At 41.1% G+C, this 16,842-nt stretch overlaps 1 protein-coding gene across 9 annotated transcripts; it reads right to left on the reverse strand.

The window, feature by feature from the left end:
• Positions 1 to 238: 238 nt before the first annotated feature.
• On the reverse strand, positions 239 to 16,761 carry LOC308281799 (phosphoribosyl pyrophosphate synthase-associated protein 1-like). Of its 9 annotated transcripts, none has more exons than XM_080722104.1 (11): positions 16,621 to 16,761; positions 16,049 to 16,152; positions 11,811 to 11,863; positions 11,597 to 11,663; positions 10,044 to 10,216; positions 8,496 to 8,611; positions 8,188 to 8,243; positions 7,774 to 7,922; positions 1,940 to 2,010; positions 1,372 to 1,518; positions 239 to 842 (listed from the first exon to the last, which is right to left on the reverse strand). In XM_080722104.1, exons 2-11 carry the CDS (start codon positions 16,129 to 16,131, stop codon positions 684 to 686), a joined length of 1,074 nt encoding a protein of 357 aa, XP_080578230.1. In that variant the 5' UTR covers positions 16,132 to 16,152; positions 16,621 to 16,761; the 3' UTR covers positions 239 to 683. The 9 variants fall into 9 exon arrangements, with proteins under 9 accessions (XP_080578230.1, XP_080578231.1, XP_080578233.1 ...); XM_080722105.1 differs by having other exon boundaries at positions 16,049 to 16,201; positions 16,621 to 16,752; XM_080722107.1 differs by having other exon boundaries at positions 16,517 to 16,751.
• Between the last annotated feature and the right edge of the window lie 81 nt (positions 16,762 to 16,842).

The following is a 16,842-nucleotide window of genomic DNA, read 5'->3' on the forward strand; positions in this document are numbered from 1 at the left end:
TCTCACAAGGCAGCTGCTATGCAAGTTTAGAGATGTCGTGCTCTCCCATGCCTTTCAAACAAGAGGCCTTATCGGTTACTGAAACTGCTACTGAAAGTTGTTTCAGTACTGTGCTATTAATTCACCTACACTACAGGGTTATGCATGCTTAGTCTTCACACTTGCACTGTATCTACAAACTTCATTTGCAGGTCAGAGTGCCATAGTTAAAATGCATGTTCAAATTTATGACAGAACCTTATTCATCAAGATGCAGTTTTATTAGGCAAATTCTGATTGGTAGTCTTATCAAGTGTTGTACACAATACATGGCGTGGCAGATGAAATGATGGACATCAATGAAGTGTGTTTTTACGGTCACCACCACCATAATTATCATCATTATAACATTATTATCCTTATGTTATCTTCCTCATGTGGTCCATTGCATAAGAAAGCAACATTCCCACTGACATCCCTCACGTGTTACCAGAAAGTAAATGCCATTTCTGTCAAGGTGTTGCACAACGAAATGTTGCACAACGAAACACACTAAAACTTGTACAACGAAACACACTAAAACTAAAGTAAGAAGAAATAACTGATGGTATGCCGTGGAGTCTTGGTCCTTTAGTATGTGCTTTTTTACGTGTGCTTAGTGTATACAGGAATGAGTGAGTGAGTATGTGTACAAGTAGGCAGCCTCAGTCATCTGTGGTGATGTTGCGGAACAGGTAGGCCATAGATTCTCCATTGTGTATGCGACGGATGGCCTCTGCCAGGATCATACTGACGTCCACAGTCTTGATCTTTGGACACTGCAATTTCTGCACCTCATGAGGAACCGTGTTGGTCACCACCACCTGAGGGTGCAATAGGACTGGTGACTGATTTGGAACCAGCTTTGTTTAGTTTCCCCTACAATGTCTTTCCCCGTTATGAGCCATTAATTATTCGATTATTACGCTGGCTAGCCATACATTATTCGATTATTACGCTATGGCAAGCCATTATTATTACGCTATGGCCACAAGTTTACCCATTAACACCAGGAAAGCCTAATACGTTGTTATACATTTAAAACTGGGAAAGCATCCGTGTCATTTTAGATGTTGCAATGTCTGGCAACAGGATTTTAATTTTTTTTATGAATAAAACAGATTTTCTGAAACCAAATGGCATTTGAATGCTGTGGCTCTCATGTGCATCCTTGGAAGCAACATACAGTATATGTAGACAAACGCTGTTCTGTATATGGAGACAAATATGGTGCCACACCGCAAAGAACCCTTTATGCTGATTTGGTTCTACACACTCTTTACTCATGTAGTAGAATGAAGTTAATTGTTCAAAATGGTCTTCATACCCCGAGCCCTGAATTGAATGTTTTACCTCATCAATAGCAGACTCCTCTATAAGTCGTGGGGCCTCTCCAGAAAGCAGGCCATGTGTGGCCATGACGTAGATCTTATAGGCTCCTCTCCCCTTCAGGATCTCTGCTGTTGCAACAAAGTCATCCAAGTCATCAATGATGTCATCCTAAAAGAGTGGCCACAAAGAAAAGGGTTAGAGTTATGATTGTTATGATGATACTTTCCAACATACCCTAGCGCTTCTTCAATCACAGTTTCAGCTTGGAATCACAAACGTCTAGAATAGTCTAGCATGTTTGCTTTTTTAAAAGACATTTATCAAAATAAAACATTAAAACCAAATTCATTTAATCATCATTACATATAAAACAGCATTCACATTATGCTGGTTATAATCAAAGCCATACCATCATTTATATTGAATTGTATGTCTTCATATATTGTATGTCTTTATACGTCTTGATGAATTGAGTTACACTTTTAGCATTATTGTATATACTGTACCTCTGTACATTTTGCAAACGGTTAATTGAAGTATAAAATCAATTAATGTTGTGTGAAAAATGTATTTGTAGAAGAGGTCTTACAACAATGATGGCAATCCTGCCTCCTACATCCCCCACCACAGTGATGGGTGGTTTCTCTTTGGCCATCATCACTGCAAGACAAAGAGTATGACATTTATAAAGGATATGCAGAATAAATGAAAAGGGAATCAAGGAAGTAGATTAGCTGGGAAGGGATTGGCATTAAAAACCTGCCAAAATCATGCAAAACAGTACCAAGTCAACAGGCATCCAACTAAACCACAAACTCTTCAGGTTTAAAAACAAAAATGTGAGCCTATGGAAGAGGATATGGTTTAAATCCCATTCAAAGTAAGAAGCATGGAACCCATACACTTATAGTACCATTTATTTCAAGCAAGCAATAATTATGTTTTGTGTTAGTGGGGCCTTCGTCAGGTTTTAGCTGATATGGCCTGAACCATAGGGCATACTGTAGTACAAAAAATCTCCCATTCATTTTCCCCATGGACTTTTACAAAAACAATTATTTTAAGCCTAGAATCAAGCCATCCAGGATCCAGGTGAATTATCATGACCAATGAAACCTTTAATTTTGTGAAATCAAAAAATGTAAATACGTAGCTAAACAAAAGGAATCACAAAATCAAAGGTTTTATTGTCATGATTCACCGGGATCCTGGATGACTTGATTCTAGGCTTAAAATAATTGATATAAATATTTTCTGTAAAGGTCTGTGTGGAAAAAGAACAGGAGATCCTTTGGGCACCAGTAAAGCGTGCCCACTGCCATGCCCTATAAAGGGTTTCCCAGTTACTTACTTTGGATGTTTTTCTTTTTTTACCCAGCACCTGTTTAAGATCAGCTCTAGCGTGTGCACTGCAACCCTGAACTTACTGTATCTACAAACCACCGTATTTCAATTGCAGAGACCACAACACAACATCACACACACCTGTCATGCTGTAAAACCCTCTTCCAAGTCAGTTTCATGATCTGTTCCCAAGTGCAACACACACACACACACACACACGCACACGCGCACACCACAGCCCTGCACATGTAAGTCTTTTAAGGCCATCGGTGGGGTGAATTCAGGCCTCTGGTTGTGAAAAGCAGCAGGACTCAAAGAGATATGGGAACTCGCAAAAGCCAACAGATATTTGAATTGAACAAGAATCATATTGGCACAGAGCCAGAGCTTTTAGCCCAGAACTCAAGGTAAACGATCAAGCAACAGGGTGCAAATGACAGAAATGAACAAAAGTAAAACAGTGTCAAGCAAATCAGCTCATATTAATTTCAATGCAACACAAAAAGGAAACAGATTTCCATGTCACTTGCAGAACATCCACACTGATTTTGCGGACAATTCTGCAATTTGAGACTTGTAATCTGCAGTTCAGTGTTAGTAAATGTACCAAATGACATCTTTTTATAAAACAATTATAGTAGGGCAGATTTTGAAAATGTTATTATTATTTTGTATTATTATTAGCCATCATAATAATTTTCCTTCTCATACTTTGAGACATCCAGCCCTTTGATCACTAAATGTGAACGACTATTTGACATTTAATGTACATTATTTAGATCAGTCCAGTCTGCAATAATTCAAAGGATTATGTTCCAATCATTTCAAATAAGAGCATTGGCTACTGAGAGCTTCCAGTGATTAACATGGACACACAGCATGAAGCCCTTTTCATCTCATCATTCCTTGCCTCAAACGCAACTAACTCCTTGTTCTAGGAAAATAAAAATATGCTTCCTTGCCAGCAAGTATGCACAACCTTTGGCCATACACTCTTCTACAATCCCTAGCACAGGAAGTGAGACCATGTGCACTCAGAATGAACAGGGGGAAATATGGCTGATGAGGGGTGGCAGTTGTTCAGGATCACCGGCTTGCTCCTGGCTTAGTGATTAAGTGTCCTTAAGCAAGAAACATAACCAACTTCTGATGAGCAGATTGGTGCCTAGTATGATTGCCTCTGCAGTCAGTGCGTGAATGTGTGTGTGTATGTAATGTACATCATAAAGCGTTTTTAAGAAAGGCACTATATAAATGCACCATTTACTTGGTGCATTTAACACACTCTGGGCTCTATTTTCGCCCCCTTGCCTTACCCCTTACCCCTAAAATCTAGTCATGCGGTGCTGTGTCGAGGTCAAAGATCTCCGTCTTGATATATTTTTAATGCAAGCATATTAATGTCGCCGTTCACTACTGTACTGGCAATCCACTGTTGCTAAGAGACCAATGCCTGCAAAGATAACCCGGACATGAAAATCACTTCTCCATCTGGTTTAACTTCTACAGGGATATGCGATTATCTCTGGTTCTAGGTTTCCATTCACACGCTGTTCAGGTGAAGCTACTACAACCGGAGAAATTTTTTCCTGTGTTTCCATTCCACAACGATGACTATTGTGTCCAAAACAGACACGGAGACACGCGTGCTCGCCCTAAATAAATTGGAAAAACACTGAAAAAACGTGGCACTGGGTGACTGGCTACAGAAATAATGAATAAATACCTGGCAGAGAGAGTGTTAAATATACACATAGTCAAGTAGCTCACTGACAATCTGAAAATTGGTCAACTAAACCTCTATGCTTTTAATTAGCTTTTTCCACACCCATTTAAGGTTTTGATCCAAATGTGAACTCCCATGTCTGAGACTGTATTCAATGGTGATTAGCGCAAAAGCTAAAGCTTAAGGAAACAAAGATAGTTTCCCAAATGTATAGGGAAATGGTTGGGTTATACATTAACTAAATCACAGCGATAAGCTTAATTTGTTGAGCAAATAAATATGCATTACCTGTGTCAAACCAACTTTTGATTTTACTCCAGAATGAGATTCACAACAAAGTTTTACCTTGATCCAAATGTGAACTCCCATGTCTGAGACTGTATTCAATGGTGATTAGCGCAAAAGCTAAAGCTTAAGGAAACAAAGATAGTTTCCCAAATGTATAGGGAAATGGTTGGGTTATACATTAACTAAATCACAGCGATAAGCTTAATTTGTTGAGCAAATAAATATGCATTACCTCTGTCAAACCAACTTTTGATTTTACTCCAGAATGAGATTCACAACAAAGTTTTACCTCGGCCTTCAGGGCAACACAGAATTATGCTGTATATTTACATTGCCTTTCTTTGAACAATTCCTGTACTGAAAAATACAAAAAATGAACAAAAAGTACACCTTTTAGACACTTTCTCTTGGCTTTCAACACATTCTCACTTCCACAAATTGTCATTATCATAATCCTACTCGAATGATAACCGGTAAACCTCTGAACCTCCATTGCCATCCAAGTTCTTAACATTGTTCTCGAACTTTTTGAGTGAATTCAGTTCGTTTTTAATGCTTTGTACTTTGTCTTTGTATGTTGTCTTCAAGTACAGTATACAGTACATCGCAAAAGTCTACATTAACCTTCTTACATGACCTGAAATAATCATCCAAATCATAGCATTTTCATTGCTAATCATTTGGTTTCAGAACTTTACTTCCTCTGTGTCCATAGTTGAAATAACGTAGAAGCCCTCAGTGGCTGAATGCAAGCATCATTCCATGCAATCAATCATAGAACATCACACAAAAAGGCAAGAAGAGAGGCAGCGTTACGGTCATACTTGGAAGTTCTATGCCAGGGAACGCAACCTGATGCCTGCTGCCTGCATTAACGAGTAAATATAATTAGAAGAGCAGTTAGATAATTATCCAGGAAAGAATCACACAAAGCAGAACCACTGAGTTGAAACAGATATATAATTACAGCAGAAAACACAATTTAAATATGGGTCCCTTTGTATGGACCCCAGTGTTAGTAGTTAAACTAAAACTGTGGACTGTGACAAAAGCAGACTTTGAGAACTCTGAATCAAGACACAACTGTGTGTAGGGATACCAAGGAAACATTGCAAAAAATGCAATAAAAATAATCCACATGGTAATGCACGGCTCTTATGTGGAACTCAGACTGTATGTGGCCAGTCAGTCTGTGAAGTCAGAACAATTTGGAAGGTTTCAGCCCGATCAGAGCCCTAATGAATTCCATAATGAAATTAAAGTTACAAATATTTCAAAAAGTATAAAACAGTGTGGAAAAAACATAGTACAAGTCCTTCTACTGCCTACTGTCAATGTGCACAACAATTTAACACGGTTCCGCAGTTTGCAAGATTAGTTCAAGGCACAGACAGACACTCTTTCAGACAGCTAGACTCCTAAAGAGCCATGTCTTAAAAAGTCAAAGATGGTTTAATTAAAGCAGATTAAAGGGGGACACACACCGGCTGCGCACGGCACGCATTCACGCCTAGCCCGCCACTCCGATACGCCACTGTTCTATTTTCCAGGCATTGCCGCGCGATGTAAAACAGTGGTTCTCAACCTGTGGGTCGGGATGTAATTAATTCCTCAGCTCGTCAGGGTGGGGGGGGGAGTCACGGCCTGAAAAGGTTGAGGACCATGGTGTAAAATGTCCGCGTGCCGTCATCAGCAGGTGTGTGCTCCCCTTTAGTCATGAATTTGTAAAGGCAGACAAGGTGCAGGGAGGATGAGGTTATAATACAGGTTTCATTTTAGGGAAGTGGTGAGTGGATAAACAGACAACCTCCCAACTCAGTACGGGGAAGCAGAAGCAAGTAGAAGAATATGGATGAGATATTCAGCTTGGAGTTGGAAAGCAGATAATAATATAATAATTCAAAGGGCAGCCCGTGTCCTTACAATGCCTGCAGTATTTCACAGTTGACTGCAGGAAAGTCTCAGTGAATGGGGTGGGGTTTGCTGAGACGAACACATTCTCTCTGCCCTACAGAGGCTCTTACGCATTACTGAGGCTGGCCAGTGTCAGCCTTGCTACTTATCTTACAGTGAGACATCTTGTTTTAAACAACTACAAGCCACACTTTCACAACACCTTTGTTGCATAAGGTTTGCCATTTCCCAGCCATGTCTATGAGGTAGCAATACGGCTACACAATAAAGCGTTCCCTGCCTTCCAAGAATATATTCATGGGGGAGGAGGGAATACCATACCCATCATAACGACATCAATAATGGTGACCGTCAGCTTACGGTTTAAAGAGAAAAACAAATCAAAACACTTCTCGGGTCATTTTAACGTCTACTCTGGTTTTTAAGATCATTATTCAGAATTTCCGATCACACACCCCTCCTACATAAGCCAATTCTCAACCTTACCCAGGATATCCTTAATTAGACTCACAGCAAAAACTGGTGACTGATCTTGTTCTTCTAATGAATGGGAAGATGTTTACTATTTCAATTATTGGTTTTTCATTTTTTTGCAGGTTGCTGATGAATACATTGCAGATATAAAAATATTTTTACTGAATCTGTAATTTGCTGGCTGACTATTAGGAACAGGTTGTTATGTGAACTTGCGTAAACCGAAGGTGGTTTTGTCATTTAAAATGAAAACATTAAGGTCTTTCATTCATTAGGACAATATGAGTCATCACAAGCTGGGAAATCCCAAAAGATGACATTTAGAGGCAGGATAAAACGCTATGTCTTAGTACAGTAAGACTCCTTTTGTGTTCTTTCTCAGAGAATGGCTTAGGACAGAATACATAAGAGTCAGGGTGGAAGAACAGGTTCAGTGGAGAAAAGGTAAAAACACCCACAGGTCATGCAAATAAAATAAAAAAAAACACATAAGCAGGGTATTCCTGTATATAAGCACTGCACAAAATTTAAAGGGGAATATTGTGAAAATGTAGAAGTTAGCGACATACTGCCTGTGTGTGTGTGTGTGTGTGTGTGTGTGTGTGTGTGTGTGTGTGTGTGTGTGTGTGTGTGTGTGTGTGTGTGTGTGTGTGTGTGTGTGTGTGAGCTTATCTTACATGGCAGCTCCAGGCCAGGGTGTCCTGAAGAGGTGGTCCGAGCTGCGGGGGGTGAATGTCTACCGTCTGCCATGTCTGACTCTGAACACTGGGCTTCACCATGCATCACAGCCAGCCCTAGCCTCAGCCTCTCAGCATAGGACTGGGCTCTGAAACACACAGGCACGCAAAAAACACAAGTGGTAAACGAATCCAACAGATCCCAATCTCATGTTTATGCGGAATATATGCCAATTAAGGTTGCAGCACATCGTACATTACATACAGATAACACAAATGCACATGATAATCACCACAATTCAATGTCCTTGCATACATCCAGACAGATCTACAATCATCGTGCAATATAATGCATGACAAGAAAACGTGAGGACGTCAATACTTGCAGGTCCTGCATGTCCATGTTGCTGTTACCTTTTGGCAGCTGCTGGGGACTTTGCAACAATAATAGCATTCCTGTAGTCTGGGATCTGGAAGACGAGGGAAAGAAAATCATTGAACATGTTTCAACTTTGAGCCAGACTTTGCCAGTGTGACAGGTGTTTGTTATGTATAGTCTTATCATTACAAGATTAGTTACAAAACATACCACACTGACGTTTTGCGTATCTGGTACTGTGGCTATATAAGAAAAAGGTATAACCCACATTTCTGTACTTTTTCACTTGTTCACGGAAGTCTTCCTGAAACAGGTGTGTATGTAATGCAATCTAGAGCCTTACCTCTTCCTGGATGTACTGAATGAGGAAGGGGGAGGCCCTCAGATTGTCAACAGGGAAGCTGAAGAAGCCCTGGATCTCTTTTTGGTGGAGATCCATGGTGATGAGGTGAGTCAAACCTGGGACAATAAAGAATATAAAAAGCTTCGAATTAAAAAAATAATTCGAAAATTGCATGTAACGTTAAAAGGCAGTTCTTCTCATGAGGCAGAAGTCTCCCCTCCGTGTGCAAATGCGAACCAATCTACAAGTCCACAATGCGTCGCTGACGCAACGCGTTGTGGGCTTGTAGATTAGCGGTAATAGTTTGCGACACCGCCATACAATGAAGCATAAACCACCTGCAGCTGGCTGCTTCGTTCACAGCAAGTTCGTTCACAGCAAGTTGCCTGTTATAGTCTGGCTCACAGACAGCCACACAGAGACACAGGCTGCCTCGGAGTCGGTGTGGCTTTAGACTTGCAGTTTCTCTGTACGTTTAATCACACAATGTAACTTGAATTGATTCAAAATGATAACAAGTCAACCTGCAACGGGCTATTAATTTGGTAGTGAAGGCAGTTTACATAGAGACTCAACCACCGAAGAACTACGCATGGATTCTTGTCCCTCATGGTAAAAGTAAAACTCCCTCCACGTCACATTTCTCTTGTAGCCTATCTTAATTTGATTCAGACAAAAAACTAATCCATTGGTTGGATTATAATTGCCCGTCCAACTTCCATCGCAGCATAGCCTAATGAGCGCTTCGTTTGAGTGATGCGTCCCGACTCCTGTTCTCCAGACAAGTCTGGACTAGTATCAAAACTAAAGCTTAGTTAAAATTACCGGTAGGCTTAAAAATAAAATAAGTATGAATTATTAATTTGATCTAGCATTTCTCAGCACCGGCGGCCAGCATCAGCATGCATGTACAGTAAAACTTCAAATAATAGACCTGGCTTTATCTAAAACCTTTATATTATGCAGCCTTGTCAAAATGAGGGTACTGAATAAGATAAAGTTAGAATCATTCATTCTTTTGATCTTGCTCAAAGAGAACGCATTTTCAGCAGCATCAATGCACAGAGAGAGAGCGAGGAGGAGCGAGAGATCTGTGCCATAAAAGTTTTGGCCGTGCAAAATGTTTACAAAATAACTTTAATTTGTGTAGAAGACTGTCTATTTTTGAATACACGTTTGTGCTGAATAATTATAGTAGCCTACACAATTGGTTACGTCTCCTGCATATTGGTAGGCCTATGTATATAACGTGTAAAAATAAAATTAGACGAAGAAGATTAGATGCTCCGAAGTCCGAATGCTCCGAATTCCTCGAATGTTCCGAATGCGTCGAATCCCCGGGGGGGTTTTAAAGGGAATATTCTATTGTAATTTTTTGTCAATCGATCAATTTGTCAATTTTGACAGCACTAGTTCAAGGAATGTTTCACTGACAAACTTGTAGATGCTTAGTCAATCTGTATTTTGCATGCTGAGAAACCTGTTTTTCACAAGTTGAAAAACTGATTTCACTCATTGCAAGAACATTCAGTAGTAAATTAATCCTACCAGATTTGGCCAACATGGACGCTAGCAGCTTGCACACAACAGAGCCTCTCTTTCTCATCTTGCACTGCTTGCTGTAGGGGAAGTATGGGATGACCCCAATGATGTTCTTTGCACAGTTGGTCTTGAGGGCATACGCCATAACAAGTAGCTCCATGATGGCTGTGTTCACATCTCTGAAAACAAAATAAGAACATAAGAAACACACACACTGTGTATGGTACATCATATGGAATGGGATCTACGCTGCTGGTCCCCTCAAACTAAAGCACTATTAACTGGTTAATTGCGACCGAAGGTCGCAGTTTACTATGAGAAACTGGTCCGATACATCACTGGCCAGATGGCCAAGAGATGGCACGACCTCGCCCAGGTCGCTTGTTGTCCTAAGGTGTCTTACTGGTTAGACTATTTCTACTTGTAATATAGCAGTAAATAGCGGGCTAGCTGTACAGTATGTGACAAAGTATGGAACAATGTGTATATGGATCATATGTGAGCCATGTGATTCTTACTGAGGTCAATTGCCTTATTTGCCTAAAGGTAGCTCTCCACCGCAACAACATCGGTGGTGGTTAATCTGACACATGCGCACAACAAAGCTGTTTGCAATAATTTGTGCGATGTGGTGACCAGAACTTTTTTACATCATCCGACGTAGGACCCGACTGACAGTCTGTAGTATTCTGTTTGGTGGAGAGCTTGCTTAAACGCCGACCCTAAACCAAGATAAAATATGAGATTTTTATTTATCCATAAAGGGGAAATTCACAATTGAACACCCATCACTAGACAGTAGACACTGCCCTTACGGGTGTCTTTGCCTAAACTCGGCCAAAAGATAAATTTAACCTCGACAGCTACGGGGGCATTCCTTAATAATTGATAGAATAAAGAAAGATATAATAACATAATGGCAGCACAGCACAAGGCAGGACAGACTTGCTGAAGAAATGCAATCAACAAAAAAAGATAAAATGGTTATGATATAACATATCATGACCTAAACCTAAATATAATCTTGACCTCTTACTAATACACATAATTATTGTTATTTTGAGACTGGAGCAGTTGTAAGATAAGGCATTTATTAGCACATGCATCACTTTGCCCTCGAGTTGTTGGTGAAACCAGACCGCCAACAAAGAGGTCACTGGCCTGCAGGATCATACTCTGTCTCACTTTACCAGATACTGACAGTCAACTGCACTATCAGTACGGATTAGTCTGACTCAACGCTCAACACGTTCAATGTCACAGTCCATTGTCCTTGTGATTTTTACCCCAAAATATATTTTTATCAATGATTTACAAAGCACATTGTGATTTGCCAACTAAAACAGACAGTTAACCAAGTTCAACTCCTGCCTGGAATTTCAACACTAACCCAAAGCAATTGTGATACAGAAATGTTGTAATACAGGCACATTTGGTTAATAATGAATACTGCAATTGCACAATGTGATATGTAAATATCTTAATTTGAATGAATGAATTCCTAAAGTTGCTTACACAAATCTGTAAAGTGATAGAAAAGATTAGACATGCATAACAACCTTGGAATGGTTTGAATGATAAAGATGTCTTGACCACGTACAGATTCTTTCACATCAACTCTGGTCTCTGGCAAGGGAAAATTACAAGACACATTAGGGGCAAATGCAAATAATAATGAATTATGAAATTACATGCCAGTATATATTCAATGTCAAAATGGGTGTGGGGGGTGGGTGGTGTGTGCTCCCACCGTAATGCCAAATCATACAGTACCTCTATTTGACTCTTGATAAACGACCGACTTTCCCAATTCCACACCCAAACGTCTGAAAAACAGAAAAGAGTGTGTCAACAGAAAAAGCACATGAACAAACTACTGGCTCAAACTAAAAAGTCACAACTCGCTGTAAAATATTAACCCATCCATTTCAGACATTCTTTCCTGGAGACACCGGGATTGTCAACAAACAATTAGTCTAGCCTATGTCATGTCTGGCAGCCATTTATTACATGGCAACTTGAACTTCTTATCGGCTGTTGTGCAAGCACTCAGTGTATGGGTCTCCCACTAACATGGCTTTCCAAAGAGTCACTGGGTGTGGTCATTCTGGTCAACAAGAGTAATAACCAAAGAAAACAGACCAGCGTATGATATGGCGTCATTCAGAGGATCGGGGGGGTGGGTAACGTCATTAATTCGGCTCCGAATGACGCCATATATCATAGACAGAGGCGAGCCAAACCTACATAAATTAGGCTCTAAAAGTGGAATATGAATCGACCCTAACATTTATGCCAAAGCAGTCTGTTAATGGCCATTTGTTACCAAAAGCCATTATCTGTAAGGATAGCAGTTTTGTGGCATTTGAGAAAGAAGTCTAGAAGGAATTCACACTGGCTCCCTCCTGGGTTAGTGCCAAAGTGTCCTTACTGAACCCCTGGCGGCCGCCTCTGACTACACTTCAGAAGCAAGGCCAAACAAAAGCAACGCGCAACTATGAATGTTTACAAGCGACTTTACAGGAAAGAAGAAAAAGAAAAAAAAACACTCCTTGCCTAGTTAACTCACTTACTGCCAATTTAAAATGCCCCTCGAGTGGCACTAGTGCCAGAAGCCTCCATAGACTCCCATGTAATTTATAGTGCACAGATCATGCACGCCCATGCACAGATCATGCACCATGTTTGTGCAGGCTGTTCACAGCTTTCAAACAAAAAAAAAAGATTGGAAATCCGTTCAGGCATTCATGATTTATCAGCCATAATGTTTTCTTCAGATGTAAACAAAAATGGCTGCCATGTTTGAAAGATGGGGTTGTATGGGGGGTGGAACATGCAAAATCGCGATTGAAATCATGTTTACTAGATTTAATTGGGTCCAAAAAAAAAAAAAAGTTTTTTTTTTTTTTTTTTCTAAGTTAAAGTCGCCCAAAGTCGCTTGGCAGGGAACTCCATAGTGAGAAAGTTGCTCTAAAAGTCGCCTGGCACTGTATGAGTTAAACAGACAGACCGAATACAACAACACCCCCTGGTGGTAAGATAACGGTGTGGTGACCCACATATACAGTACAGACTGTGAGAGACATTCACCAAGGAGTACTGTGCCTTTAAGGGCTGGGGGGTTAGTTAGTCTTGGGGCTTCCGTTTCTGGGTGATCTGTTGTTGTTGTTGTGCTGCTAGCTTGATGCACACCGTGTATGTACGTGATACAAGTTTATGTGGAGTTAAGTAAACTACCTCGACTGCACCTACGTCTACTGTCTCGCTGTTCCCTAACTCTACACTGGTGACCCCGTGAGTGAATACGACATGTCCGACAACGAAGACAACGTCGCCGGCGTTAACGTTCCCGCACCGCCCGCACCGAACGTCGGTGCTAACGATATGGCTAACGTTAATGCCAACATCTACGCCGCTATCGTCAAGTTGCCGGACTTTTGGCAGCATAACCCACGGCCGTGGTTTCAACACATTGAAGCCCAGTTCCAGCTCAGAGGAATAACACAGGACGTCACGAAATACTCCCTAACTCTACAAAGGTAACCTTAGGTTTACAACATAATATACTGTATGTCACTGGGAGTCAGTCTGCTGCTTGCCCTGAAACATCACATGGAGAGGATCATTTTTGTTCCCGACTTTACTCTACAAAACACAGACCTCAGGCTCTATCAGCCAGGATATAGGAACTCTATAGTCTTGTCTCACTGTGCGTGACTGTGAAAGAACCATTTCTCCCAGCCCAAGGTAAGAAGACAGTCAGATCATGCTTTAATAAACACTATTATATTAAGCCCAAAATGGTTCTGCCGCCGTGTAGAACCGAACCGCTTTTAACTTAAAAAAATGCATAATTTGCCCGCGAATATCCGATTTTTCCGGCCGCGCTTTGCGCGGCCATAGGGCGGCGCTATACTACCTGGCACAGGGCGCAATATAGGTCAAAACCGCCACTGAGTGTAGTTGCTTATTTGGCCTTGTTTTCAAGATGATTTTAGAAAATATCTGATAGGGCTAATAGGGCTCAAGTGGTTGCTTTTTTGGGCTTGTTTTCATAGACCTGGTTGTTGTTTCACTCACAGAATCATGGTTGTGTTTCATTTATTAACTTGATGCGGGCCCATTGAAACAACTAAATGAAACACACCTACAATTAGCCTTCGAAGCTGCTGCGAATAAATGTTCATAATGTTTGACAACTAACATTATTTACATTCATTCCAAAAAGAGACTAACATCACAACATTCACTTAAACTGTTCAATTAATATTGTGAAAGCCTATTGTGATCATACACAATACATACGTATTAATCAGCAGACTTCACCTTTGCAATGTAATAAAACCTAGTTCTGTCCGATTGCAAAACAATACCCTAATGTTCTGCTTCTGCACCACTGTTGGCAAACAGTATGATGGGGAGTAAGCACATTTTCCCCTTATACAACTGCTGCTTGGCTGACTTACAGCTGCAGACAGAGCAAGAGAAAATGGATGATATTGTTCCCCCTTGCCAACCTTTGAATCTGACCAATATGAAAGATTATGGGTTATTTAATGTTCACTCAATACTCATTGTACTGTTGGGGCCTAGCTATAGGCTACATGCTGCTTCAACCAGTGCCTTATGGTTAGCCACTAGCAACTTCAATGCTATAAATGTCATCTGCATCTATCTAAGTTGCAATACCCTACCTTGACAGCCCATTCATGAAAAAGAACAATATGATTGTATTAAACAAATATAAACTCTCTAATATTGCACCTGTACAGACAGCTTGAGCGACAGCGTTATGTCTGTAGATCTGCTATTTTTGGCTAATGTTCCTCCAAGAATAGGAATGCAAGGGTTCAAGAAGTGGTTCTTGTAAAAATAAAATAATGCATTTCCTATCACACAAAGATTTGGCGGCCACCCTGCAGTTCTGGACCCCCTGTTAAAGACCCTTGCTTGACAGCATCTACTGGTTGCTTGCAGCTACCTTATGGTGTTACTTTCAGTTTTATAAAAGGTGGTGAATCCATCTCCTGTATAGGCTATGTGTTAATGCTCTTCTACAAAATATATACACAGCAACACAGGGAAGTTTTGCAATAATTTACAGGAATAAGAACCATATGACAGTTTTAACAATGCATTAAAAAGTGCATTGATACCTACCTGGCAAGCCCAAGGCATGCCCAAGTGAGGGGTGTGTGTGTGTGTGTGTGTGTGTGTGTGTGTGTGTGTCTCTGTCTGTCTGTCTGTCTGTGAGTAACCTCGCCTACCAGGCTTTCTCCCGGGAGAGAGCCTGGTGTTCGTTCACAACAGACCGTTTGGTTTCCGCCTAAAGCGCGGAAACCACTAGAAGAAGCGGCGTCGCTTTGATTTGGTTCCCTCCGTTTGTTTCCCCAATCCCTTTTAAAATGCTGGAGTAGCCTACGTAGTCTTGCCAGTCGCTACGAGTTGGATTAAAAGATGCACATACCAAACGAATTTTTCGAAAGCAAAACTACGCCTCATCAAGGTGTTTATTAGGTCGGCCCTAAAAGTATGTCCTTGGGTGCAGGGGAATATTTTGGGTTAAAACTGAATCCGGTTGATAGTTCCGGCCAAAGTGTAGTCCGTCTAGGACTACAACATGACGTAAAGTGGTTTCCGCTCCCGACCGGATCAAACCCCGTAAAGTGAAGTGATCCCAGACTAGTCTGTGAGAGAGCGTATCCAGGGTAGTACTCGGCCCTGCCTGTCACTGTCACACAATCTGCAACACATGCATGGGAGTACAGTACACACATACATCGGATCACTTCAGGTCACCTGGCACTGGCAGGCTGGCTGAGCTGATATGAACACCGAATGGGAAGTTAAATTCGGCGGTACACAATATTATAGTCTTCCAAATCTGCCCGTGAATATGCTAATTACGGGAGCGTGTCGCTGTTACTACATGTCATCTTTTTACAGGCTAATAAGCTCAAGTCCACAATATAGCCCATCAAGCTAAGCTATGAAAAGTAAACATCACTTACTCAGTGATCTTCTTCGCCAGTTCGATGCAGGCGGTGGTGGAGTTGGCAGAGAAGACACGGTAGCCACTTTTTGAAACGTTCATGTTGGCGTAACCAAACGACAGCTTTGGAGTTTGAGAGCGAGAGACAATAGACCCGTGAGCCCCAAAACGCCTAATGGGCATAGTAGTATTGCTTTAATCAACTTGGTTTTGGGTTATTTAAACCTAACTAAACAGAATGATGGGTCGAGTTAGGTTGCATTAGAGATGGATTATCGAATGTGTCGTGTAAACATGAAAACAAAGAGAAAATAGCACTCACTCCGAGCGAAACAACGGCTTTGTAATACTGAGTTAAACTGATGACTGTAACAATAAAACGAGTATTATGTGAATCGTGATGGTAACGTTACACACTCTGTTTGTCTAAACAACCACCTCTTGTGTCGATAAGAGCTCCACTGTCTCCACACACAGTGATAAAAACCTTTGGGGGGAGCAGTTCTGGAGCTCAGCTCTCTGTCTCCATTGTGACTGGACACAGGGAAGCTTTCAGTGTTGTATATCTCCGAAACGCACAAATATAATTACTTCAAACTTCAACAAGACGACGTCTAGTGTCACGGGACGTCGGCTCAGGCGAAACACATTAGCAAATCTCCGCGTGCTCTCCTCGAATGTGTCTCCTGCGCAAACTTTGTTTGTTGCAGCAATGCGGTGCGGTCACATCTCGCACCAGGAAAAGACGCCACGAGCATATTGGACAGTGGAGCGTGATATGGGAGTGACGTTCATTTGAGCCAATCGGTGGCG

The sequence above is a fragment of the Nannobrachium achirus genome (genome assembly GCF_963921795.1).
Source record: "Nannobrachium achirus genome assembly, chromosome: 3".
Lineage (NCBI taxonomy): Eukaryota > Metazoa > Chordata > Actinopteri > Myctophiformes > Myctophidae > Nannobrachium > Nannobrachium achirus.

Excerpts from the sequence above, each read along its gene's own strand:
- LOC308281799 (XM_080722101.1), bottom strand. The coding sequence starts at position 16,212 with ATGCCCATTAGGCGTTTTGGGGCTCACGGGTCTATTGTCTCTCGCTCT. Across the intron at positions 10,217-11,596 it reads ATCATTCAAACCATTCCAAG|AGATGTGAACACAGCCATCA; the intron begins GTTGTTATGCAT and ends TTTTGTTTTCAG. Across the intron at positions 7,923-8,187 it reads TCCCCAGCAGCTGCCAAAAG|AGCCCAGTCCTATGCTGAGA; the intron begins GTAACAGCAACA and ends TGTGTGTTTCAG.